The following is a 24,431-nucleotide window of genomic DNA, read 5'->3' as shown; positions in this document are numbered from 1 at the left end:
TTCGAGAGCTGGCAACTTATCACAGCACCACAGTGTGAGAGGGAGCCCAGGCTGGTGGGTCAAGCGGGCTCAGTGGTACCCCAGTTCCAAGTGGCACCCTGGGCGGGAACCCATCACAGGTTGCCATCTGCCTACCCAGAGGAAAGGGGGAAGGTGCCTTTCTCTGCACTTGGGAGGAGTGGGGTTGGGGACATGTGACCTAGTGGTTAGGGTGCTGGTCTGGCATTTGGGAGACCCAGTTTCAATGCTTGGCTCTCCCCAGATGCCTGGGGTTCCCTCTGTACAGTGGGGTACTAGCGCTGCCTCACAGGGGTTTGGAGTGGTTAAAGATGCTAATGATTGTGAGGCTATACGAGGCCCATAGATAGGTTTGAAATGGGGGATTTCCACACAGAAGGGCATGGGGGAGGGGAGCTCAGCAGGGACGATGAGGGTTGAGGGCATGGTGGGGGGGATACCTGGGTGGGAAGGGAGTTGAATAGAATTTGCTGTGGTGGCTCCGTTTCTGGCCCTGCAGGGCTCTCCGGGTGGGGTGTGAACAGGAGCAGGGCAGCTCCTCCTCACCTGGCTTGGAATTTCCCTTTATCTTTAAAGTCTTCTGGTGGCAAACCTCAGGCCCCATCCTGCTCCCATTGAAACCAGTGGCAAATCTCCCCTTGGCCTCAGTGATGCCAAGGACTGCAGCCGGCTGGCGGGGAGGGCAGGGGAAGGGGGGGCTTGTTTCCCCCTGTGCTGGCTCTGCCTCTCCCATCACCTCAGGAGCTGAGGGTGGCCTTGGGATCCCCTTCCTGGCTCCATGCTCAATAGCAGCCTGTTAACCCTTGCTGCTTCCACAGTGCCTCACTCTCCCTCCTCAGCTGGAGGAGGGGGTGTCGGTGGTCAGGGAGCAGGAGCTGGGCAGGGGCTGCAGACGGGACTGCGGGGAAGGGGCCAAGAACTCTCAGGGATCAGGGCCATGGGATGCGGGGGTGGGGGGTGCCTGACATTCTGGATGCTGGGGAAGGTGGGTAGGGGGGATGCAGGGGCTTTGCTGCTGGTCATGCGATGGGTCTGCGCAATGAACCAGGTGCTGCTGGGCCGGCAGCCTTTGGCCAGCACGGTTGCTCGAGCATTAACAGAGCGCACTTACCCTGGGGAGCCTCGGGTGGCTCTGGAGTGGAGAGCAGGGCCTGGCACTCATGGGGCAGGTGTTGGGCTCAGCTGCCTCTCCTGCTGCTGGCAGGCTGGGGAAGGTGCCTGCTGGCCAGCCAGAGTCCTGCCTTGTGCGGAGCTCCTCCTCCTCCGCAGGCCACAGCCTGGCAGGGTGAGCTCAGCAACATGTGGGCCAGCTCTGCCCCTCCCTTCCCCTGCCCAGCTCCAGCCCCCACCTGCTCCCATCCAGCCCCCTCCCTCCCCTCCTGCATCTGGGCCTTGACCACTCCACCCCAAGTCTCAGGTGCATCCCACCTGGCTCCCAGGCCAGCCCCACCTGGCACTGCTTCTTCTGGCAGATCAGAAGCCTGGGTTGGGATTCACTGCAGTAAATTGGCCTGGAGGGGGGAGCCTGCTCCCCATTATTCACTCCATGGGCTCTAATGTGTCTGTGACTCAGACTTACCGACTGGCCCAGGGGATGTGTCCAAAGGCTGCCTCATGGAGGGGGAAGAGGCCCCTTTAAAGGTCACTCCAGTGCCCCAGTATGGAGAATTATCCTTGGGGTCCAGAACCCAGTGCAGACTCCAGGGCTTCCCACGAGGTCCCCAGACAAACACTCCAAGCTCTGGGGGCAGCTTCTGAATCTTTATTTAGCAGGGAGAGGAGAAAACCCCTCGTGAAGCAGCGAGTCCAGCAGAGCCCAGACCACAAGTGCAGCAAGACAGAGCAAATCACCACAGAGGAGGGGAGAAGAGTGAGGGACGAAGCAGCAGCCTGGATTTCTGGAACATTGACACTTCTGCCATCAGTTGGAGCTGGAGGAGCTGCAGCTGATGGGTCCTTCTTAACCGCTGTAAGACAGTAACAGATGAAGACTGGTCATGGGATGGACAGGCAGGCGCAGAGCTGGCACCAGGGTTCGTTAGCCCAGCTGAGAAATCCCCAGGTGCTGGTTAGCTGAGACACTCACATCACAGGTGCAGTGGTGCCAATCCGCAGTCACCAGTGACCAGCACAGGCATTTTGGCCCTGGGGTCAATGGATCCCAATTACACCCCTCTGCCTTTGGCTATTTAAATCAGCTATTTAAATCTGAAATTTCACAGTATTGTAATTGCAGGGGTCCTGACCCAAAAGAGTCGTGGGGGGTCGCAAGATTATAGCAGCGAGGGTTGCGGTTTGCTACCCTGACTTCTGCGCCACTGCTGGCGGCAGCGCTGCCTTCAGAGCTGGGCAGCTGGAGCTGAAGGCAGAGCCATGGCCAGCAGCGGCGCAGAAGTCAGCATGGCCTGGTGTGCTATTGCCACTGTTACTGCTGTGGTGCTGCCTGCAGAGCTGGGCCCTCAGTCAGCAGCCACCACTCTCTGGCCGTCCCACTCTGAAGGCAGCGCAGAAGTCAGGGTGGCAATACCGCGACTCCTCCTAAAATAACCTTGCGCCCCTCCCTGAAACTCCCTTTTGGGTCAGAACCCCCAATTTGAGAAACGCTGGTCTCCCCCGCATGAAATCTGTATAGAACAGGGTAAAAGCACACAACAGACTCGATGTCATGGCGGGCGGGGACCAGATTTCATGGTCTGTGACGCATTTTTCATGGCCATGAATTTGGTAGGCCCTATCGATGGGCCTGGGAGGAGGGTGGCTAGGAAGTTTGGGCATTAGGGGCTTCCAAAATTATTCATCAGAACTGTTTCGGATGTAAAATTCAGCTTTTGATTAAACAAAATCCGCCCCCCCCCCCCACCAGAAAAGCCTTTGTGTGGAAATTTCCACTTTTTGCATGAAAATCAAAACTTGCAATTCAGAAATGCTGACGCTGTGCCTCACGGGAGTTGTAGTCCAGGTGCCTCATGTACCTATTCTCCACTTTGAGCTGGGTACCCCTGCTGGTGGCGACTAGTGGGGGGAGATACAAAGGGGGTACAAGCCAAAGGGGGGGCACATGGCCTCACCATGTGACACCCCTACATGACTCCTCCCCACCCCACCCCCATCCTGGGGCCCCCATGCTCTCCCCATTCCGTCCCTCCCCCATCCCACGTTACCTGGCAGGAGGGGCTCTGTCCCCCTGCGCTGCGCCCGGCAGCGTCCCCGCCAGGCAGCATGGGAGAGTGCAGCAGCCCGGCAGCATGGCCAGAAGAGGAGATGCTCTGGCCCTGCCTCTTCCCTTCCAGCTCGGCCCCACTGGTTGCTGGCCCCTCCCCAGTGTTTGAGGAGGGTCGTCTGACCCTCCGGGCCTCTCCCACCCATCGCCCTTGCTGGACTTCATCTCCCATGATGCACAGCCTCTCTTGACTGAGAGGAAAGACTGTGGTGCATCATGGGAGATGCAGACCAACCGGGGAGCCCAGGCTGTAGAATACAGTGGGGTCATGAGACACCCAAACTACAACTCCCATGAGACACTGCAGTGGCCTGTCAGAATGTTTTGCCAAAAATGTGAATTTTTCAGCAGAACATCTCCCTCCCTACCCCTGGCCCCTTTTCCACCCAGCTCGCCTGGGTGCCTCTGGCACAGAGAGAGCTGATGTAAAGTGAAGGCTTACTGATGGGCAGAGGACCAGCCCGTGTGCTTCTCAGTAACACGCATGGAGTTCTGCATGTGAAGCAGACCCTGTTCAGTGCAGAGACCAGCCCGAACCCACCGCAGGAACCCTGGCAGAGTAACCAATCAACTCACCTGAGGGCCTTGACACATTCATCTGTCAAAAGAAAGAGAGAGGTGTGAGTGTTGCAGAATCACCCTGCAGCTTCCTGAGCCTCTAGTCAGCTAAGAAAAATATTGGAACTACCAAAACTCCATAGGCAGAAGGACCCGAGCCCCAGCAGGTCACTGTTTTGTGAGCAGTGCAGCTGAATAGAGTCCAAGCCTGACAGTGCAGGTATAAATGAATTCGGTGCCCGGTGGCATTTACCTGACTTGGGGAGGACGACCAGCATGTCATCGGTGAGGCCCATGGGTGGGTAGAGCTCCTTGAATGTCTTCATGGCCTCGGGGTTCACCTCCTGGATTCTACCTGCATCCAGAGATCAGAATTAAAGCAAATCTCTCCAGCTCAACCCTTGTGAAAGCACATGACATGGTTGGACAAACCGAGGACTGATGAAATGATGACAGACCATATGCCAGGAGAGTGAGGGAATGAGATGGACGGAGAGGCAGTTGTGTGAATATAGGATCAGCTAGATGGTTGGAGAGAGGAATGTGTTCTGGACCCTTGAATAGTCGAAGCTTTGATGTACTGGACAGTGAAACCCTGCATGCTGGGCCATGCTGCCAACAAACAGCCCTGTTACAGGATCTCCGTGGTTTCCAGCATTCACCTGGCAGTTAGTGAGAGCTGGTGCCACTGAAACATGGCGGTTGGTTAAAACGCTTCCCTTTGCTTGGGTTGTGTCAGCATGCCCTTGGGGTGTGGCAACACCACTGTGCCCTCAGAATTGGCGCTCAGGAATCGTCTAGGGAAAGAGTTTGCTGGCACCAATGTTTACAAAACAGCAACTATTAGAAAATAGTCACGGGAACATTTCCAAGTTCCCTTCAGCCCAGAACAGAAATAAATCGGTGTGGCTGGTATCCAGTCGAAGCTAGCCAACATGGCTCTGTTCTCTATCTCCATACTCCCCCATCTAGCTAGCCCCATCACTTGAGGAGCTGAAGTCACCATAGGTGCTGGGTACCTTTCTGAATTCTGAACACAACACACTGCTCATGCAAAAGGCAGACCAAGGACTCTCCACGGAAATGGTTCATCAGCCAATTTCAAGCAGCAAATACAGCTGGAAAACTCGTAAGCTGCTCATGGGTCTCTTGTGACCAGAACTAAAGCTACCCCTGTCCCAAGGGTTTGGTCAGTTTGCTTCTCTCTGCTCAACAGCCACCTCTGCTCTAAACTAGCGGTGTTTGCTTGCCCCATGGGTGGGCCTTGGGGCAGGGTTCGCTGTCTGGTCCAGCCATTGCCCAAGGTCCGCGGAACAGGCTAATAGCCCCAGTGATGGGCAAACCCAGGTCTCCCAGCTGAGCTCACACGGTAAAATACACGGACGCCTCTGCAGGGGCCAGGGCTTTACTCAGACAGGCAACTTAGTGCAGATGCTTGAGTTGTGATGCTGGGCAGAGAGGCCAGGTGTCGGGGGGACAGCTCAGCTGCTGGGAGCTTCACCAATCCCGCCTCAGCTCAGTGTTGTTTCCTCCTGCAGTGTGTGGGCCACGTCCCTGTCTCCCATCACCTACTGTAGAGCTGCAGGGTGGTGCTGCTCTTCCCGTCGTCGTCCTTGAAGATGTGCAAGATGGCGTAGCTGGTGTAGTCCGTCGCCACCACACGCATGTCCTGCTTGCCCATCTCTGTAGACAGAAACCAGGTGATGGCCAGATACTGCAGTGTCAGATCCTCCCTTTCTTCCCCAGCTACCACCCAACGGCTGCGAGAGGGGCAGTGTGGCCTAGGGGAGAGAGCTGGACTGGGGCTCAGAAGACCTGGGTCTGCTGCTGGGTGAACTTGGGCAAGTCTGTGTGTGCCTCGGTTCCCCCATGTGTCAAAGAGGGATAATGATACCCACCTCCTCTGTAAAGCACTCTCAGCTCTGCTGCAGAAAACAGCCACATAAAGGCTAAATATTATTGGTGTGGGTGCTAGTGCTTTGCACATGGCTTTTTGCTGCGGTATTTTGGATCAGAGCTTGGGCAATGGCTACGTGGGAGTATCCCCACATAGTCCCAATAAACCTCGAACCCCATGGGAGCCCAGAGGGGGCACGTTCCACCGGCCAGCCCTGCCAATGCCAGTTTGTCCCACCTCACCTGGGCTGGTTGGCATGCGCTGAAACCAAGGAGATCACAGCTGTCTTATGGCTGCTGCTCCCATTGGCTCAGGCCAAAAAGATCCTCAGGCCCTGCTGCTGCAAACAGCTAGACTGGCTTTGAACAGAAGCATGTGACCAGGTGTGCAGTTTGCCTGTGCAGGTGCTAGCACTGAAGGCACAGATCGGGGAACCTTCTGCAAATGGCTGGTTCTGGTCATTTGCCTGGGCACGGCTCTAATTTGCACACACAGTTGTGGTAACTGGGCTGTGCAAGCTCAGCATGCAGTTGCACATACACCCTTTACACACTCAGTAATGACAACATGACTCATCTTGAGAACTTCACCTCTCGTCAGGTGATGGGTCCGGCTCAGATAAACAACACTGAGGCGATAACCACCAGCTGGAAGCAAAGGGGTTGCTGGGCTGACCTCCCCACCCCCAGCACCGGCATCTCTGGGGGGAGGCAGAGCACGGAGGTGGGAGGGAGTCCTGTTCCTCACCTCTCTCTCAGGGTCAGCCATAGAGTCCTCATTGCGGCCCCTTCAAGGGGCGCTCCCCTGGATGCTGGGGAGCTTGGGCAGGATTGCTCCGCCCTACAGTATAGCTCCGCCATAGCTTCCCCTAAGGCAGTGCAGCTGCGTGTCATGCCCAAACCATGGCACCGGCTCCGGGCACCATTTGGCCCTTGGCAATTGACTCAGGAGCTCCTTGAAAATATATGACTGATAAGCAGCAAAGGCATGTGACTGAGCCATGAGCCCCCTGCCCCTGTGCTGGCCAGCGTGGAGCGCACCAGCCACCCAGGACGTACGCGAATTGGTGTAGTGACCCAGCTGCCCAGTCTTCTCAAAGACCAGCTCCACTTTCTTACATCCGTCTGGCCTGAAAAACAACAAATGACAAAACAAGCTCATGTTAAACCAGAATGTGAGACATCCAGACCACCTGGCATCACCTGGGTGAGGAGTGAGCCCCTCCTGACCTGGGGGGGGACATGGCATCGCTGGGGGTGGGCATGAGCCTGTCCCAGCGGGGGGAGGGGACATGGCACCGCTGGGGGTGGGCATGAGCCTGTCCCAGCGGGGGGAGGGGACATGGCACCGCTGGGGGTGGGCATGAGCCTGTCCCAGCTGGGGAGGGGACATGGCATCGCGGGGGGTGGGCATGAGACCATCCCAGGTGTGGGGAGGGGACATGGCACCGCTGGGGGTGGGCATGAGCCTGTCCCAGCTGGGGGGGGACATGGCATCGCTGGGGGTGAGCATGAGCCTGTCCCAGCGGGGGGAGGGGACATGGCACCGCTGGGGGTGGGCATGAGCCTGTCCCAGCTGGGGAGGGGACATGGCACCGCTGGGGGTGGGCATGAGCCTGTCCCAGCTGGGGGGGGACATGGCAGTGCGGGGGGTGGGCATGTGTCTGTCCCAGCTGGGGAGGGGACATGGCATCGCTGGGGGTGGGCATGAGCCTGTCCCAGCGGGGGGAGGGGACATGGCACCGCTGGGGGTGGGCATGAGACTGTCCCAGCTGGGGGGGGGGACATGGCACCGCAGGGGGTGGGCATGAGCCTGTCCCAGCTGGGGGGGGGGGGACATGGCACCGCTGGGGGTGGGCATGAGCCTGTCCCAGCTGGGGAGGGGACATGGCACCGCTGGGGGTGGGCATGAGCCTGTCCCAGCGGGGGGAGGAGACATGGCACTGCTGGGGGTGGGCATGAGCCTGTCCCAGCTGGGGAGGGGACGTGGCATCATGGGGAGTAAGATCCCATCCCGGATGTGGGGAGGGGATGTGGCATTGCTGGGGGGGATGTAAGCTTGTCCTAGCTGGGGGAGAGGACGTGGCGTTGCCGGGGTGGGTGGGAGGGTGAGCCCGTCCTGACCAGAGGGGTGCAGGGAAATTTAGTGGAGATTTTCATTTGTGGAATTTTACTGTCCAAATTCCTGTTCGCTGGCAGAAGAATCCCGCTGTGGCCATGTCCCATGGGAACTGGTGGTACACACAGGGCCGGTGCAACCATTTAGGTGACCTAGGCGGTCGCCTAGGGCACAGGCATTTGGGGGGGCGCCATTTTCTTCGGCAGCAACCGCGGCAGCCGGCATTTAGGCGGAGGGAGCTGGGTAGGGGAGCGCGGGGAGGGCTGCCTGCAGCAAGGGGAGGGGGGCAGCGCACAGGGGAAATCCCCGCCCCAGCTCCCCCCTGCCCCGCCTCCTCCCCGAGCACACCGTGGCTGCTTCACTTCTCCCACCTCCCAGGCTTGCAGCGCCTAAGCTGATTGGTGCCGCAAGCCTGGGAGGTGGGAGAAGTGACGCAGTGACGGCGCTCGTGTGTGGAGCAGGGGTGAGATGGAGCGGGGGGGGGGGTGCCTCAGGGCGGAGAGGGGGGAGCTGCCGTGGGGGGGGGGCGCCTCGGGGCAGGGGTGTGGGGGGGGAGGGCGCAAGGTGGAAGTTTTGCCTAGGGCGCGAAATATCCTTGCACCGGCCCTGGGTACACATGGAGTGACCCATGGTGCCCAGTGAGGAGAGCACATGGTAACTTCAGCACCACAGTCCTCTGCCATGGAGCTAGAAAGCAGGGTTCTCAAACTGCACCGCAACCTCCTTCTTACAACAAAGTTACTATATGATGGGGGGGGCGCGGGGCGGGCATAGCCTAAGCCCCATCGCCCCAGGTGGGGAGAGAAGGGGCCACAGACCGAGCCCCGTCGCCCCAGGTGGGGAGAGAAGGGGCCACAGATGGAGCCCCGTCGCCCCAGGTGAGGGTGGATCTCAGGCTTCAGCTTCAGCCCCAGGTCCCAGCAAGTCTAATGCTGGCCCTGGTAACCCCATGAAAATGAAGTCATGACTTTGGGGTCCCCACCCACAGTTTGGGAACTGCTGAGCTAGAGAAATGCTCTGCAGATGCTGCCAACCACTGTAGTTACTGGGCATGGCCAGTAGGGGGAGACAGGCAGGCCCAGGCCAGGCCAGCATGTTACGATCACTTACAAGGGGTAGCCAATTTTGAAATGCAGATTGTCCTCTGGCGTGACGGTAACGATGGCTGCAGATGTCTTCATCAAGTCCTTCATTTTCTGGAAGATTGGGCAGTTCGACACCGCTGCCATGACGTGCCACATCCCTGAGAACTGCAGCATAGTGTTCTGGATGAGAGCTTGGAAAAGAGATCGCCACCCCTGTCCTGCCAGCCGCAGCCCTCAGCTCAGTGTGCTGGACCAGCCGGGAGCCTGCGCCCAGGAACGGCACCCAGAACCTTACTGCTGTTTGTTACTCATTGTGACAGCTCTTATCTTCCAAAGCACAATACACAGGTCAGCTGCAGTATCCCTGCGACACTCTGCACCCCATATTCACCCCAGTGATAGGATTATGATATAATTATGATGCATCTTCTACAAAACATGTCATGGGAGGTGTCAATGGAAAAGTTATGGTTTGCTGAATATGATTATCCTATTTGCATGCATGTATCATTTTTGTATCTGAAGTTATGAATATTGACTATGCACCTGTATTTCAAGTGTTTGCTCCTGGGTAACAGACACAAAGTACAGGTTTCAGAGGGGTAGCCATGTTAATCTGTATCAGCAAAAACAATGAGGGGTCCTTGTGGCACCTTAGAGACTAACACATTTATTTGGGCTTAAGCTTTCTTGGGTAAAAACCCACTTCATCAGATGCATGGAGTGGAAAATACAGTAGGCAGGTATAAATACACAGCACATGAAAAGATGGGAGTAACCTTACCAAGTGGGGGGTCAGTGCTAACGAGCCAATTCAATTAAGGTGGAAGTAGCCTATTCTCAACAGTTGCCAAGAAGGGGTGAATATCAAGGGAGGGAAAATCACTTTTGTAGTGCTAATGAGGCCAATGCAACCAAGGTGGCCCATTTCAAACAGCTGACAAGAAGATGTGAGTATCAGGAGAGGGAAATTAGTTTTTGTAGTGACCCAGCCACTCCTAGTCTTTATTCAGGCCTAATTTGATGGTGTCCAGTTTGCAAATTAATTCCAGTTCTGCAGTTTCCTGTTGGAGTCTGCTTTTGAAGTTTTTTTGTTGAAGAATTGCGACTTTTAGGTCAGTAATTGAGTGTCCAGGGAGATTGTTATCCTACTGGTTTTTGAATGTTAGAATTTAGTTAGTTTATTATATGCTCGGTTACAAGCCTTGGCTTTGGTTAGAGATCTGGGGTACAATTGACCTGGGGTGAGTGACTGGTCCTTTGGGACTGGGCGTAGCTGCCTATTGTTGTGATTTTTGGTGTAAGGGACTATCTGACAAAGGCAAGCTAGACCAGCGTGCCCAAGGGGACTGTCTGACTCCGTGCTGCAGCTGTTATAGTGCCTGAGCAGTTCACACTTGATATTTGGCGGGTGAAATCTAATCATAGAACATACACCCAGGCTGGGGTTTGTGCCCTGCTTCTAACCAGTCTGCCCTAGGCTGGCACCCATGGGCATGGGCAGGAGCCACTCCAGCTGGCTTGGCAGTGCTGTTTGGGAGGGAGGCCAGAGGTGAATTAGAGCCTCGGCTGTGTGCTGGCGCTTTGCACAGGGGTGCAGGGCAGCAGCTCCCCCAAGGCATGCAAGTGCTGGGGCCCAGCCGGGAGCTCAGTTACTCTACGGGCAGGGCCGGCTCTAGGCACCAGCAAACCAAGCGTGTGCTTGGGGCGGCACATTTCCAGGGGCGGCATTCCAGCCATCCTTTTTTTTTTTTTTTTTAATTCCAGTGGCAAAAGCCTAGAGCCGGCCCTGGCAGCAGCAGCGCGTCGTGCATGGGGGGGCCCTGGGGCCGCTGCGGTTCGTGCCGCGGGGGAGCAGCGCCCGCACCTTGTGGCTGGGCCGGGCAGGCTCCGAGAGGGGGACACTCGGGCTGGGGGCCGCCCCGCGGGCACACGGAGCCGCCTGCAGGTGCCGCAGGGCGGCCACCCCCCCAGCACCGCAGCCGGGGCTGGGCGAAGCGGCCCGAGCTGCCCAGGGACTGTGGCAGGGTGGCCAGAAGCAGCAGCAGCAGCGGGGCCATAGAGGGTGGGGCACTGCCGTGTGGGGCTCACTCCCGCTCTCTGGGGCTCCGCTCCCTCTGGGGCTACCCTGCCCCGGCTCCTCAGCCCCCTGCTGGGGCAGTCCCCTGGCTCTGCCCTCCCGGGTCCCAGCCGGTCCTGGAGGCGGGAGCCCTGGCTGGAGGGACCGTGGGCTGAGGCGCGGCCTGGGAGCCCTGCTGCTACCCCGACCCTGCCAGCGCCGGACCGGCTGGAGGCGAGGGGGGAGTCCAGCGCTGGGCGGCAGGGGGTGCGGGTGGGATGGGGTGGGGGGAGCCCATGGCAGGGGCAGCAGGGGGTGTGGGTGGGGGGGAACCCAGGGCTGGGGTGGCAGGAGGTGCGGGTGGGATGGGGTGGGGGGGAGCCCAGGGCTGGGGTGGCAGGGGGTGTGGGTGGGGGGGAACCCAGGGCTGGGGTGGCAGGGGGTGCAGGTGGGATGGGGTGGGGGGGAGCCCATGGCAGGGGCAGCAGGGGGTGTGGGTGGGGGGGAACCCAGGGCTGGGGTGGCAGGGGGTGCGGGTGGGATGGGGTGGGGGGGAACCCAGGGCTGGGGTGGCAGGAGGTGCGGGTGGGATGGGGTGGGGGGGAACCCAGGGCTGGGGCGGGAGGGGGTGCGGGTGGGGTGGGGGGGAGCCCAGGGAAGGGGCAGCAGGGGGTGTGGGTGGGGGGGAACCCAGGGTTGGGGCGGCAGGGGGTGCGGGTGGGGGGGGGAGCCCATGGCAGGGGCGGCAGGGGGTGCGGGGGGGGGAGCCCATGGCAGGGGCGGCAGGGGGTGCGGGGGGGGGGCCCATGGCAGGGGCGGCAGGGGGTGGGGGGGTGGGGGGGGGGGAGCCCAGGGCTGGGGCGGCAGGTGGTGCGGGTGGGGTGGGGGGGGAGCCCATGGCAGGGGCAGCAGGGGGTGCGGGGGAGCCCAGGGCTGGGGTGGCAGGGGGTGCGGGTGGGGTGGGGGGGAGCCCATGGCAGGGGGTGCGGGTGGGGTGGGGGGGGAGCCCGTGGCAGGGGCGGCAGGGGGTGCGGGTGGGGTGGGGTGGGGAGCCCATGCCAGGGGCGGCAGGGGGTGCGGGGGCGGGGGGGAGCCCATGGCAGGGGCGGCAGGGGGTGCGGGGGGGGTGGGGGGGGAGCCCATGGCAGGGGCGGCAGGGGTGTGGGTGGGGGTAAGAGCCCAGGGCTGGGGTGGGCGGCAGCCAAAATTTGTTTTGCTTGGGGCTGCAAACAAACCAGAGCCGGCCCGGTCTACAGGACTCAGCTGAGTGACAGTGCAGGTGCCAGCGGAGAGCAGGGTCTGGCCAAGGACTCTACAAAGCCCAGTCGGAGGCTCTGACTCACGCTAGCATCCCTAGTAAAGCAGCTGGCTCGGGGTGAGCCATCCACTCCCACAAGGCGGCAGCTCCAGAGAGCCCCAGCTATTCTCTGCTCTTTTACTCAAATCCCCCCCTTATTTGGGAAGCGAAGCTGGAAGGAGTGTGAAGCCTCCCCGTGGGTGAGGCCCACCAGGGGTATCCCCCTGCAGCTGCTGGGTCCGAGCACTGGGGAGATGGACCAACCCACTCTCCACAGTCCTCAGACCTCCAGGGACAACCACACTGGAGCAGACTCGAACCCCTGCCCCAGAGGCGAAAGGCCTCACACCCTACTGGCTACAGCCAGGCCTTGGCTGCGTCACTCCTCTCCCGGAAGCGTTTTGCCCCCTGCTTAAGTGGTGCGGAAAGAAGCTTTAATGTTTGATTGAGAAGAAGCGCGAGGACACAAGAGCTGGAGCAGCTGCTCCCTCCGAGTTTGCTGGGCCAAGGGTGGGTTGGGGTTCAGTGTGTATCAACTCACCCTTTACGGGGCTCGCACAGGAGGAAGGGGAGACCTTGCCGGGGGTGGGGGGAGACTGGTCACTGCCTGGGTGTGTCTCTATCCTCCCCCCAGCTCCAGAGAGTCGAGGCAGCATCATACCAGGGCAATGTGTTCTCCTAATGGTGCCCCCGGAGAGCCAGGCTTGGAATGGACTAGCCCTGCTGGTGCCCTGCCCTGCCCTGCCCTGCCCTGGCAGAGTTGGGGGGTGGGACAGGAATAACAGGAGGCCAAATCCAGAAATCCGTACTAAGTTTTTACTCAGTGCTTGCCTGGGAAAGAGACTGCAATCAAAGGGGTTTGCCTGGAGTCAAGAGCTCAGGATTTGGCCCATGGGCAAAGCTGCAGGAGCCCCCAGGATTGGAGTGGCATGGAGCTGCATGCCCAGAGCCCCTGGGGGAACTTGCCTGGGCCAGCAGGGAGGTGCTGCCGATCAGGCTTGGGGGCTATGGGAGGAGGGACTTGAGGTCCCAGGCTGCAACAGCAGAGGTGCTGCAGGCCGTTACTGAGGTATCTTGGCGGAGCTGCCTGTGAGCCCAGACTAGCCCATAAGCCAGCCCAGCAGCCTGGGGAAGCCTGCTCCATGGCTCTTTGCCTAGCCCAGTCACAGAAGAGGGAGCCCCTCGCAGCGTGAGAGTGAACATTCACTCTGCCACCAAGGCCTGTTGGGTGTTACCTTGGCAGCATCGAAGTCTGGCTGCACGGGGACCTCAGCCCGGGCCTGGAACGCACCGAGCAGAGCCAGCGTAAGGCTCAGCAGCATGGCCGTCATCTTCACGACTGTCCCCTCACTTCTCTGCATGGACGGCGAACCTGGGGAGTACTGGAAGGTATGTGCCAGCTCCCAGGGGGCACCGGACTTTATATCCCTCTGCAAAGGGCCCACCGGGAGCCAGGGCACCAGCCACAATTAACCACCCAGCCCAGCCCACCCTTTACATAACAGGTTGTGCAACAGCAGCGTGATATAACAATTGGGGGTATCAGGTGACAGCATTAGCTGGTTTGTCTAATTGCTGAGCCACGGCTGAAAAACGTGTTCTCCGAGAGCCCCAGCGAAGAAAAGGCTCGTTAGCTCCTGAGCTAGCAGGTTGGACAGCGGAGCATTAGGATTCTGAGTTGGCTTAAGCCCCACTGAAATAGGAAGCAACACAGAACCCTTTGTCTCCTGGTGTGTACGTGTAAATCATGTTGAGATGAGTTCCTGTCTGCATCCTGTAAAACTTGCCCATACCGGTATTGCCCTGGCCTCTTCTTTTGTCATTCAGTGTTGAACGCATTCTAAACCAATATGCATTTCCTCACCTTTTGGGGGCGAAGCCAGACTTTAAGGCACCTGCTCCCCTACATGGTGTAAACTTTGCTTGTGCCAATCAGAAACGAACACAAACAGGTTTTGGGCCCCGTCCCCTATGACACTTCTATGATGTCATTGTGGGTACTTTATGGCCTGCCTGCCATGTGCAGGCAGAGAGAGGAGAAAGAAAACGAATCCTGTGTATACCCGTGTATTCTGTGTATACCCGTGTGTCCTGTGTATACCCGTGTGTCCTGTGTATACCTGTAACCGAGCCTGATCACCTCGAAGCCTCTCTCTCAGCTCACGTGTTTCAAATAGAGCTTCTACGTTTGCCGGTCGTTATGCGTTGGTTTGTATTTGTAAGTATCAGTTATTACTAAATGCTGCATCTTTGTTTATAAATATTGTTAGTAGATATTTTAGTCATTGTGTGTTTTAAGTTTCATTAACTCTATTAGCTAATCATACGCTGCTCCCTTACCCCTTGTAATTATCCCCAATAAAACTTTTAAATTGATTAAGTTTAGTGTGTGTGTGTGTGTCTGCAGTTTGCTTCGTGACCCACATTCTCCTTGCATCCCTTACCAATATAGTCTGTTGCCACGTGCAGCCTGGTAAATAACAGGCCTGCATTTTCTTTCGCCCCTGCGAGTCCGTGGCAATCCACATGGCGTCACGAACAGGATGCAAGGGAGTTGGGCCATGCCCGTGGCATGCTGCAGACCGCGCAGATTATGAAACTGAACAGTTCCAACATTTGCAGTTTCACCTTTTTACTAGCCAAAATTCGACTAATCCAAAAATAGAATGGATCTGTTCCCTTGGCTCGGGCAAAACTCTAAAAGGCTATACTGTGCCTTTAACCCTGGCAGATACTCTGAGGCTGTTTCCACCGTCCTGTTTAGCATAATATGCAAGGCCCTTGATCTGTGCTCTGTCCTCCACGGGGGCACAATGTTTGCAGCTAAACAGGCAGCTCCAGGCTCTCCTAAAGATGATAATGAGGAGAAGACAGAAAAGGTAGAGCCCATCACTTCCCCCCCCCCCCCAAGTCCCTCTCAGAAAATTTTGCCACCCTCATATGAAGCTCCTAAAACTCCTCTGTATCCAGCTCTGCCAATGAATCTAAAACTGTAGCAGAAGCTTTGCCTATTGCGATAACTAACCTCGATGGAGTTAATCTTTCTTGGCTCAGGTCTCGCTACGTTCCTAGGTTGCTCTTCACCCCCTCTTCCCCCCCTCCGCCTCTCCTCACTTCAGCTCTCTCTTTGTTTTAAAAATTAAAAGCTATAGTTTTTACAGAAACCTCCAAAAAATAAAGCAATTGAAAACAGAACAAAACAAGAAACAAAAAGAAAACAAGGTAAAAACTTTAAATACGGTAAATTAATTATTTTAACCCTCCAGGAATGCAACAGCTGGAATTATTCCTAACTTTCTTGAAGATATGGTTGCCAAGCAACAGAAGTGCACTCTTTGCTTCTTATTCTAACCACTAACTAATATTTGTAACATGGGCTCTTCTTATTTCCATATAGCAAAGTTTTAAAATAATGTTAAATATAAAGTAATGCAAAATTCCTTGTTACCGAATTAATACAATACATTTGGCAAATACTAATATATTTTTATCAAATTTATGCTACAAGTTTTAAATAAGGTAATAATTTGTTTATTCAAATGTTTAACCCTTTTACTTTTTATTTTTGGTTGTGTTATTTTGTATAAATATGAATAGAATTTTGGCGCCATTTGTTTTTAATTGTAAGTTTGTTCTGTATGTCATGTGTGTGTGTTGTGTCTATGTTGTGTGTGTCACGTGACTATTTTTTTTTCAAAAAAATTATTTTTATTTTGTTGCAACAAAAGTCAATTTTATACCCTTTTAAAAATATATATATAAGATGTGGTACCACACTATTTTAAAATCATGGTTGGGGTGTAATCATAGTATATTAACACCAATTTTTTGTGCAAAGTTCAAAAAGGTTTCAGTTACAAATATATGTACATATATTTCTGCCTCAAGAAATAATGCAATTGCAAACAAAGGAATTCTCTTTTATCAATCACAGTTTTGTTTTTTAAGTTTCTTTTTTTTAATTTGTTATTAAAAAAAAGTGAGGGGAAACCTCAACATTAAGGTAAAGATAATATTAACAAATGTCAATTTCTTGTTTGGGCTTTTTATAAACTTGTTTGCACTTTTAATTATAGTTATAAGAATGTCATAACCAAAATGTTTTAAAATAACAATTTATGCATAAAGCTAACCCAAACAATTTCAACAGGTTTCCACCTTTGGCTCCCAAACATAACAAAAAAAGCATCATAAAAGTATACCCTCAAATACCCTCAAAGTATTTGCATGTATCTGTATTTAAAATTTATTTTGGTTTAATTTTATAGTTGGTTTGTATTTGTTATACTGCTCTCCCTCACAACATCTTTGCCCACTGCTCTCCCTCACAACATCTTTGCCCACTGCTCTCCCTCACAACATCTTTGCCCACAGAGCCCTTAGGAGAGGGTGGACTACAAACTTGGTTTGCCGCCTACTGGGTGCAGGAGGTCAGCGAAAACCAGTCCCTGTCAGCGCTGAGTCCAGAAGATTGTCTTGTTTGCTCCACTCAGTTCTCACCTAAATATCCATTACCCTTTCAATTTGTACCAATAGTTTATAATTTTTCTTCATTTAATATATCTAGTGTAAGTTGTTCTTCCCCCTATGTGCAGTGGGCTGCTTTTACTGTTTGTAATAATTGTTCTTCACAATTTAATTCTTATGTGTTTCCAGTTCTTAATGCTTCAGGTCGAAGTGATTATAGCTTTCCTTTAATTGAGAGTATTAAAGTTCCAGCATCTCATTGTTGGGTTTTTGTTGGTAATAGTTTAACCCCAGCCCCTACTTGGGTTGGTACTTATTCTAATTGTTCTATGTGGAGTTTCTCTTATGCTAATACCTCCCTAACTTAACCCACTCTTTTTGGACTTGCAAACAGCAGCTTCCTTCCTCGCCTCCTCTATTGTTAGTTTTAACCCTGTTGGTTATATGATGTTACGTGATCAAGTGCTGTTTCAATCCCTTGCTATTGAAATGCTTGCTAATACTACAGGCAAGGGCCTCTTCTTAATTAATCAGCAGTAAATACATTAATGATTCAATATTTGTTACAATCTTCCTCATTTTGTACTAAATTTGCTGAAGTATATCCTAACTTTGCTGATAAATGTTGCGTTTCTTTGCCTTCTATTTCTCCTAATTTGTCCTCAATTGTTAAAGACCTGCAAACGTTGAGCTCTACTGTCAGAGAGTCACGAGAGTCCTTCCAGTTTTGGTCATGGCTCGATTGGCTTGGCCGTGCGCCCTACAAATCCTATTTCCAATCCCTGTTTGTGTCCCTTCTGGTTGGGCTCGCTCTTCTCTGTCTCGGATGTGCCTTCATTAAGCCTGCATTCACAAGTTTGGTGCCTCGGCCTACATCGCTTCCACCCCCGAAGCGCATCCCCTCGTAGGTGGGGATGAGGAGTCGGACTCGGAAGTTTAGGTTTTCGGCCTAACTATTTCGGCCAGGGCACGGGGGCATGTTGAGATGAGTTCCTGTCTGCATCCTGTAAAACTTGCCCATACCGGTATTGCCCTGGCCTCTTCTTTTGTCATTCAGTGTTGAACGCATTCTAAACCAATATGCATTTCCTCACCTTTTGGGGGCGAAGCCAGACTTTAAGGCACCTGCTCCCCTACATGGTGTAAACTTTGCTTGTGCCAATCAGAAACGAACACAAACAGGTTTTGGGCCCCGTCCCCTATGACACTTCTATGATGTCATTGTGGGTACTTTATGGCCTGCCTGCCATGTGCAGGCAGAGAGAGGAGAAAGAAAACGAATCCTGTGTATACCCGTGTATTCTGTGTATACCCGTGTGTCCTGTGTATACCCGTGTGTCCTGTGTATACCTGTAACCGAGCCTGATCACCTCGAAGCCTCTCTCTCAGCTCACGTGTTTCAAATAGAGCTTCTACGTTTGCCGGTCGTTATGCGTTGGTTTGTATTTGTAAGTATCAGTTATTACTAAATGCTGCATCTTTGTTTATAAATATTGTTAGTAGATATTTTAGTCATTGTGTGTTTTAAGTTTCATTAACTCTATTAGCTAATCATACGCTGCTCCCTTACCCCTTGTAATTATCCCCAATAAAACTTTTAAATTGATTAAGTTTAGTGTGTGTGTGTGTGTCTGCAGTTTGCTTCGTGACCCACATTCTCCTTGCATCCCTTACCAATATAGTCTGTTGCCACGTGCAGCCTGGTAAATAACAGGCCTGCATTTTCTTTCGCCCCTGCGAGTCCGTGGCAATCCACAAATCAGTCTCTGTTGTTCCCCTTCTCGGAGCAGACAGAGCTGGTCACTCAGTCAGACTCGGTCACTTGATAGCACTGGGGTTACCCTGGACCCTCAGCAGCTAGAATGGAACCTCCAACCTCTAGGCTCTACAAGCTTCACTCTGCACTGCCTGAGCTAAAAGACTCTGCTCTCATAGCCAAAGCCGTAGCGAGCTCATCAACCTTATGTGGCCCAATGGCCAGTAGAGGGGACACTCTGAGCAGGCTGTATTTGCATCCCCAGGGCATGGGCTTCCAGCTGGCTGCCCAGCCAGCACGTCCATGGGCAGGACCCCCATCTGTTTGAAGTGAGCGTCACGGGAGGTGACTTCGAGTTCACTGAGTCACTGTTAGCACTGGGCACCCTGAGCCATCTGTGTGGCCAGCCCCAGACATTCAAAAGTCACAACTCAGGGCTCCCAGAACCATGGGAGCAGCTTAACAATCATAAGATGTTTTGAAAGCAGTAACCGCTGGGCTCTTTTCCTTTGCCTTCCAGGCTTGGGACCTTCGTGGGAGCACTCACATCACAGTTACAAGCATTTCACTGCCAGAGGGCTCAAAACGTGCTGGTTGTTTTACTGAAGGAGAGAGTTTCCTGTAATTCCCTCATTCCAGGATTTGGGGCTTGAAAAAAGACCCTAAAAATCATGAGACCTCTTGATAAGATAAGCAGAGCTGGCAAGGGAAGAATGTGCTGCCTGAGCTCCCCAATGCACAGCTATGCGCCCAGCTAGCAAACATAAATCAGGCCTGCAGGCACCAGCAGGGCATTCCTGGCCTGCCCAGAGGATTCAGGGGGCCTGGGGCAAAGCAATTTCGGGGGCCCCTTCCATCAAAAAAGTTGCAATACTATAGAATACGATATTCTCGTGGGGGCCCCTGCGGGGCCTGGGGCCAATTGCCCCACTTGCCCCCCTCCCCTGGGCAGCTCTGGGGATTCCCGGCCTGCCCAGTAAAAATGTGCAAACTCAGAGCGGGCTGAGATCTGCCCAACAAATAACTCTCACTTGATTATGAGCCCAGCTCTAGCCCTTAGCTGTTCTCCCCAACATTTAAGGGGAACCAAGAGGCAGCAGCTGGCAGGGTGATGACAGCGGAGGAGGCAAGGAACGCGCCAGTGCCCAGGAGTGCAGGTGGAATCCCTGCAGGGAGCCTGTGCTGCTGGCAAACCAGGTGCCAATTTATGCCAAGGTCCCCATGCCTCACTTGGAAATTGACAAATGCCTAGCTGGACTGAGTCAGGCTCATCTGTGTGCAGGGCCGTCCTTAGACATTTTGGTGCCCTACGCAGCTGGCCTCAGGCCTCCGTGGGGGGGCAGGAGCAGGCTTGGTGAATGGGGGGGAACCAGCCCCCAGCACTCACCAGCAGCACGGCTGGGAGCCAGCATAGTGTAGCGGGCTGAGGCTGGAGCTGGGTCACTCCACTTCCCACCGCCCGGTGAGTGCAGAGTGGGCTCGACCCCTGCTGCAGTCCCCCAGGATGTTGCTCAGTGGGGGTGGAGCAGGGGTGGGGGCTTTGGGGAAGGGGTGGAGGGGGGCAGGGGATTGGGCTGGCCGCTGGAGCAGCACGCAGCTGTGTACGGCACCAGGAAATTTGGGGCAATTTGGTGCCCCTAATTTCCTGGTGTCCAACACAGCAGCGTACTTTGTGTATGGGTAAGGACGGCCCTGTCTGTGTGTTAATATTGTTAAAATAGGTATTACCAATATAAAAACCGAGCTGTGTGTTTAGACTTTATTGGGTGCTTGTGAGTTGCTGCCGGCATTAATCTCATTTCTAACATCTGTGTCCTGTGCTGTGAGGTAATATTTGAGCATTTGTGGTAGAAGCCTCTGTAGTGGTGGAAAGCACCAGACAGGAGAGACATTAATTAGTGTGAAATGCTGACCTACCACAGAAGGTGCAGAGAAGACCCGTCAATACCAGAGGAACTGTTATGGAACATCAGAGCATAAACGACTTTGTTGATTGCTTTCCCCATGAAGAGGAGACGTGGAAGTGACTTCCTCCCAACAGCTGAGCTGGAAGTTCAGAGAAGAGAGAAAGGGAATAAAAATCCCTGACAAGGAGAAATCGTATCTCTGTGCTGCTTGGACTCTCGAGGGCAAGGTTTTCCTGGCATAAGTAAGAGCTCCCCAGTGTTTAGCCTGGATTAGCCCTAAGGGACATATAAAGCTTGCTTATTACAGAAGCTGCTATTGTCTTTTGAAACTTAACCTTGTAACTGGTGTGTGTCTGTATGTTTCCCCGCTTTAACTTTGTAAATAGCTTTCATTTCCTTGTCCTAGTTAATACATTTTTAAATCATTTCTTACAGGACTGGCTATAAGTGTTGTCTTTGATGTGAGACCCAAGGTGCAAGTGATCAGGGGTAAGTAGCTGGTCCTTTGGGACTGGAAGTAAGCTGAATATTGTTGTTGGTTTTAGTGTAAGGGCCCATCTATCACAAAGGCAGGCTCCCCTGGGTGGTGCGACAGATCGGAGTAACCGAGGGGATGGTCTGTGGCTCCACGCTACGGCTGTTGTAGTGCCTGAGGAGTTTACACTTACGAGATGGTTGGTAAAAAATGAAGTATAGAACTCGCAACCAGTCTGGGGTTTGTGCCCTGCCCTGCGTAGGTTTGTGCCCGGCAGCCTGCTCTCAGGTAGGTTCTCGCTCGTGAGCCACGATGACAGAGCCCTCTGCCGAGAACGGAGGGTTGGGGGCCACGGTCTCTCAGGCCAAAGAGGAGTTTCTATTTCACTGGAGTGGGAGGGGAGAAAACACACTTCACAGCTAGTGGGGAAGCTGCCATTTCAATGAGAGGAGCTTTCGCACCTGGCTTCTGATTCCCTGCATGCCAGCAACTGCAGAGCTGCAAATGGCTAAGTGCCTTTCCCGAGGTCTCCCAGCTGTGCTCTCGCCCACTAACCCGAGCTCTGATCCAGCGACACAGCCCCACAGCAAAGAGCTCGCGCTGGCTGGGGCCACACTTACTACCTGTCTGCAAAGGTTGAGTCTTGGTTTAAGCATCTAGAGCCCAGAGCTGTCCTAGGAGGCAGGTCCATCTGGGCCTGGCAGTGCTTTCCCGACCCTCTCTCTGACATTGTCCTGATTTTGCTGTTTTTATCCTTTGATGGTAGATCAGGCCAGTTTCTGCCTCCTTTCAATGCTTGCCACTGCCAGTGACTGCAATGGTGCTGAGTCCACCTACGCTGAGGCTGAATTTGGCCCATTCTGTTTCACTGTCACTGAAACAAAATCCTGTCCCCCACCCCCACCCCCAATGAACCCTTGGCTCAGCTTGGAACCGCTCTGGGCGGCGGTCCCACCTGCAGAGATCTATGCGCCTCAGGAGGCAGTGCCAGCCAAAGCGCCATTTCATCACCAGATGGAGTCGCAGAGAAACACAAGAACACTGGGTAGCCCATTGAGTACGGAGCTGCCTGAAATGGCCACAGTCCTGTGGGCTGTGCCGCACCCCTGGCGTGCCCCCTACACCAAGGCATGCGAGGTAGCCCTCAGCGCCTGCACCACGGGACTTCTTCCCCCCACACAAAGTGGGGCTCTCGGGGCCCCTTGAGGCAGCGCTTGCCCTTTGACCTGGCGTAAGGGGCAGGCAGAGGGGTGAGGGTCTCACCCACGGGTTTTAGGAAAGCCAAGGGGATGCCAGGCTCACCAGCTCATTCTGTTAAAGAAACAAGGGGCATGGCCAAGCTGAGAGTAGCTGGAAAACCCGTATTTCCAAGGCAGCGCTGGGATTGCTGAGGAAAGGCTCCCGCAGTGAGGAAAGCACAGCCCTGCCTCCCCAGGGTGGGAGGAGGAGATTGTGAGGCACCCGATGCCATGGTGAGGGGCCCCTAGAAGTGTCCAGCGCCCTGGCATTCACCAGTGGGACTCAGCATCCATTGTGAACACAGGAGGCTCTGAGGTCAGGCCAGGCCTAGGGCTGATCTGACCGTCTGTCTCCCTGTCACACGCAGGGCCACGTGTTCAGCTTTGTCTCAGCTGCCCTGTCTCTGCTGGCGTCTGCTAGAGAACTGGATTGTGCGGGCTGGGCGATAGAAGGGGGTTGTGCAGGATACACCTGCACTCAAACCATTTTCAGTGCCATGTCAAGGGTAGTGGTATCAACAGGTCAGTGTCGTCGTGGAAACAGGGCTTCTGAGGCAGGTGCTGTGCTGGTGTTTGCCATCTTGGCTGCCACACCAAGGATTGAACTGGGGACTTCTTGAGTGCCTACAGCTTGAGCTAAGAAGCCAACTGGCCATAGCAGGAGTTGGAACAGCTCCCAGGGGACCTGCGAATGTCCACCAGTGAGTTACAAGATCACAGCTGCTGCTATCATACGCCCATGGGACAGACTGGGGGGGGGGCTGCGAAACCCAGAACTCTCCCCATTCCTCAGAGAGAAGGGTTAGGCTAGATTAGACTGGAAACTAATCCCGACTTGTATCTAAACCACCACCTCAGGCCAGCTCTCTGCCCCAGGCCACATCTCTGGCGAGCTAAATCCAGCTCATCTATTCACTCCATGGCATAGACGATGTTCTGCGACCCACAAGTGCACCCCCAAGGCTGGGAGATCGAGAGCTAAGCCAGGCCCGGGCAGCACGTGAGTGGGAGACAGGCAAAGGCGACCCAGGCTGCAATCAGAAGTGATGCCGGTGCCTCAGTATTCTTCTCTCCAAGTCCATACTGAACCAGTGCAGAGGCTGTCACCACTTCTGGCTGGTGTAGGAAATCAAGCAAAGGGATTGTGTCACTTACCCCACTCCCCCTGGAGCATCAAGGGAAAGGTGCATTGTTAACGTTCTGGCTCAGCTGGTGCACGCTGCTGCCTGCTACCCCAGCAGTGGCTGTGGTTCTGGGCTGTGTGGCCAACCAGCTTTCAACCCCTTTCCCAAATCCAGGGCATCTTTGGATGAACGGTGTTTCATAAATGGTGGCCTGCTGACTCAGGCACAGGACTAGGGGGCGGGAGGCTTGGATTCTATTCCCAGCTCTGCTATAGATGCCATGGGTGACCTTGAGTGAGTCATTTCACCTCTCCGTGCCTCAGTTTCCCATCTAATGAAAGGAGGAGGATGACACCTACCCTACTGGGTAAGGTGCTTTGAGCCCCTTGGATGGAACCATGCGGTGTAAGTGCCAAGTCCCCCGCCCTCCCGCGCCCAGGGAAGAGCTCTGTGTTGAGTTAGTCCCTGAGAGAAGGGAGACCTAGTCCCAATCACCCTTTGCACTGCAGGGCCAATACAAGCCTGTTCCTGGGGTGTGAAGTCTGGCAACTGCCAGGCTCCACCTCTCATGCATCCGACGAGGTGGGTATTCACCCACGAAAGCTCATGCTCCAATACGTCCGTTAGTCGATAAGGTGCCACAGGACTCTCTGTTGCTCTCTAAAGAGAGGTGTCCCTCAAGACCCTTCCTGACTAGGCACTTAGAGCAGGGAGTCTGTGGTGGAGGGAGGCTTCAAACCCCAGGCTCATAGCTTGCAGGCCAACACCCCAAGCCTGGACCGTCCTTTCTCCCTGAAGGGAGGAAGGAAGAGGATTTCAAAGCTGCAGGGTCTGGTCTCAGCACAGGGATAAAGAACACGGGCTGTTGATCAGCTTGCAATGTGGAAGCTAAGCTCATGCCATGTGGAGAAAAGATTATCCCTGCATTGCTGTCCAGTTCCTTTGGCTGGCGATGGGCAAAGCTCACAGGTCTGAGTAAGCAGGACATTGGTCACAGCTGGGACCATCTGTGAGATGGACACCTCCTCACTAGGACTGGCCTGAGACCCAGCCAGGCTGCTGACCAGTCATCCCACAGGAAGGAGTGGAAGCAACAGGAACACAGACAGCCAAACTCTTCCCCAGCGAGGCACTGCTGGAGGCTTCTGTAGACCTCACTGATCGAAGCAGGGGCTTTGCATCTTCTGCCTCTCGGCGGCCAGCTCAGCTCAG

General features: G+C 54.7%; 1 protein-coding gene across 2 annotated transcripts; it reads right to left on the bottom strand.

The window, feature by feature from the left end:
- Positions 1-1,849: 1,849 nt before the first annotated feature.
- Positions 1,850-23,382, bottom strand: LCN15 (lipocalin 15). 2 transcript variants are annotated; one of them, XM_044993016.1, is made up of 9 exons: positions 23,251-23,382; positions 20,393-20,521; positions 13,488-13,624; positions 8,922-9,061; positions 6,752-6,822; positions 5,369-5,479; positions 4,050-4,151; positions 3,815-3,836; positions 1,850-1,985 (listed from the first exon to the last, which is right to left on the bottom strand). In XM_044993016.1, exons 3-9 carry the CDS (start codon positions 13,611-13,613, stop codon positions 1,979-1,981), a joined length of 579 nt encoding a protein of 192 aa, XP_044848951.1. In that variant the 5' UTR covers positions 13,614-13,624; positions 20,393-20,521; positions 23,251-23,382; the 3' UTR covers positions 1,850-1,978. The 2 variants fall into 2 exon arrangements, with proteins under 2 accessions (XP_044848951.1, XP_044848952.1); XM_044993017.1 differs by lacking the exon at positions 23,251-23,382 and adding an exon at positions 22,160-22,190.
- Between the last annotated feature and the right edge of the window lie 1,049 nt (positions 23,383-24,431).

The sequence above is a fragment of the Mauremys mutica genome, chromosome 18 (genome assembly GCF_020497125.1).
Source record: "Mauremys mutica isolate MM-2020 ecotype Southern chromosome 18, ASM2049712v1, whole genome shotgun sequence".
NCBI lineage: Eukaryota > Metazoa > Chordata > Testudines > Geoemydidae > Mauremys > Mauremys mutica.
The sequence above is the reverse complement of the archived record's forward strand: the minus strand, read 5'-3'. Positions and strand labels throughout refer to the sequence as shown.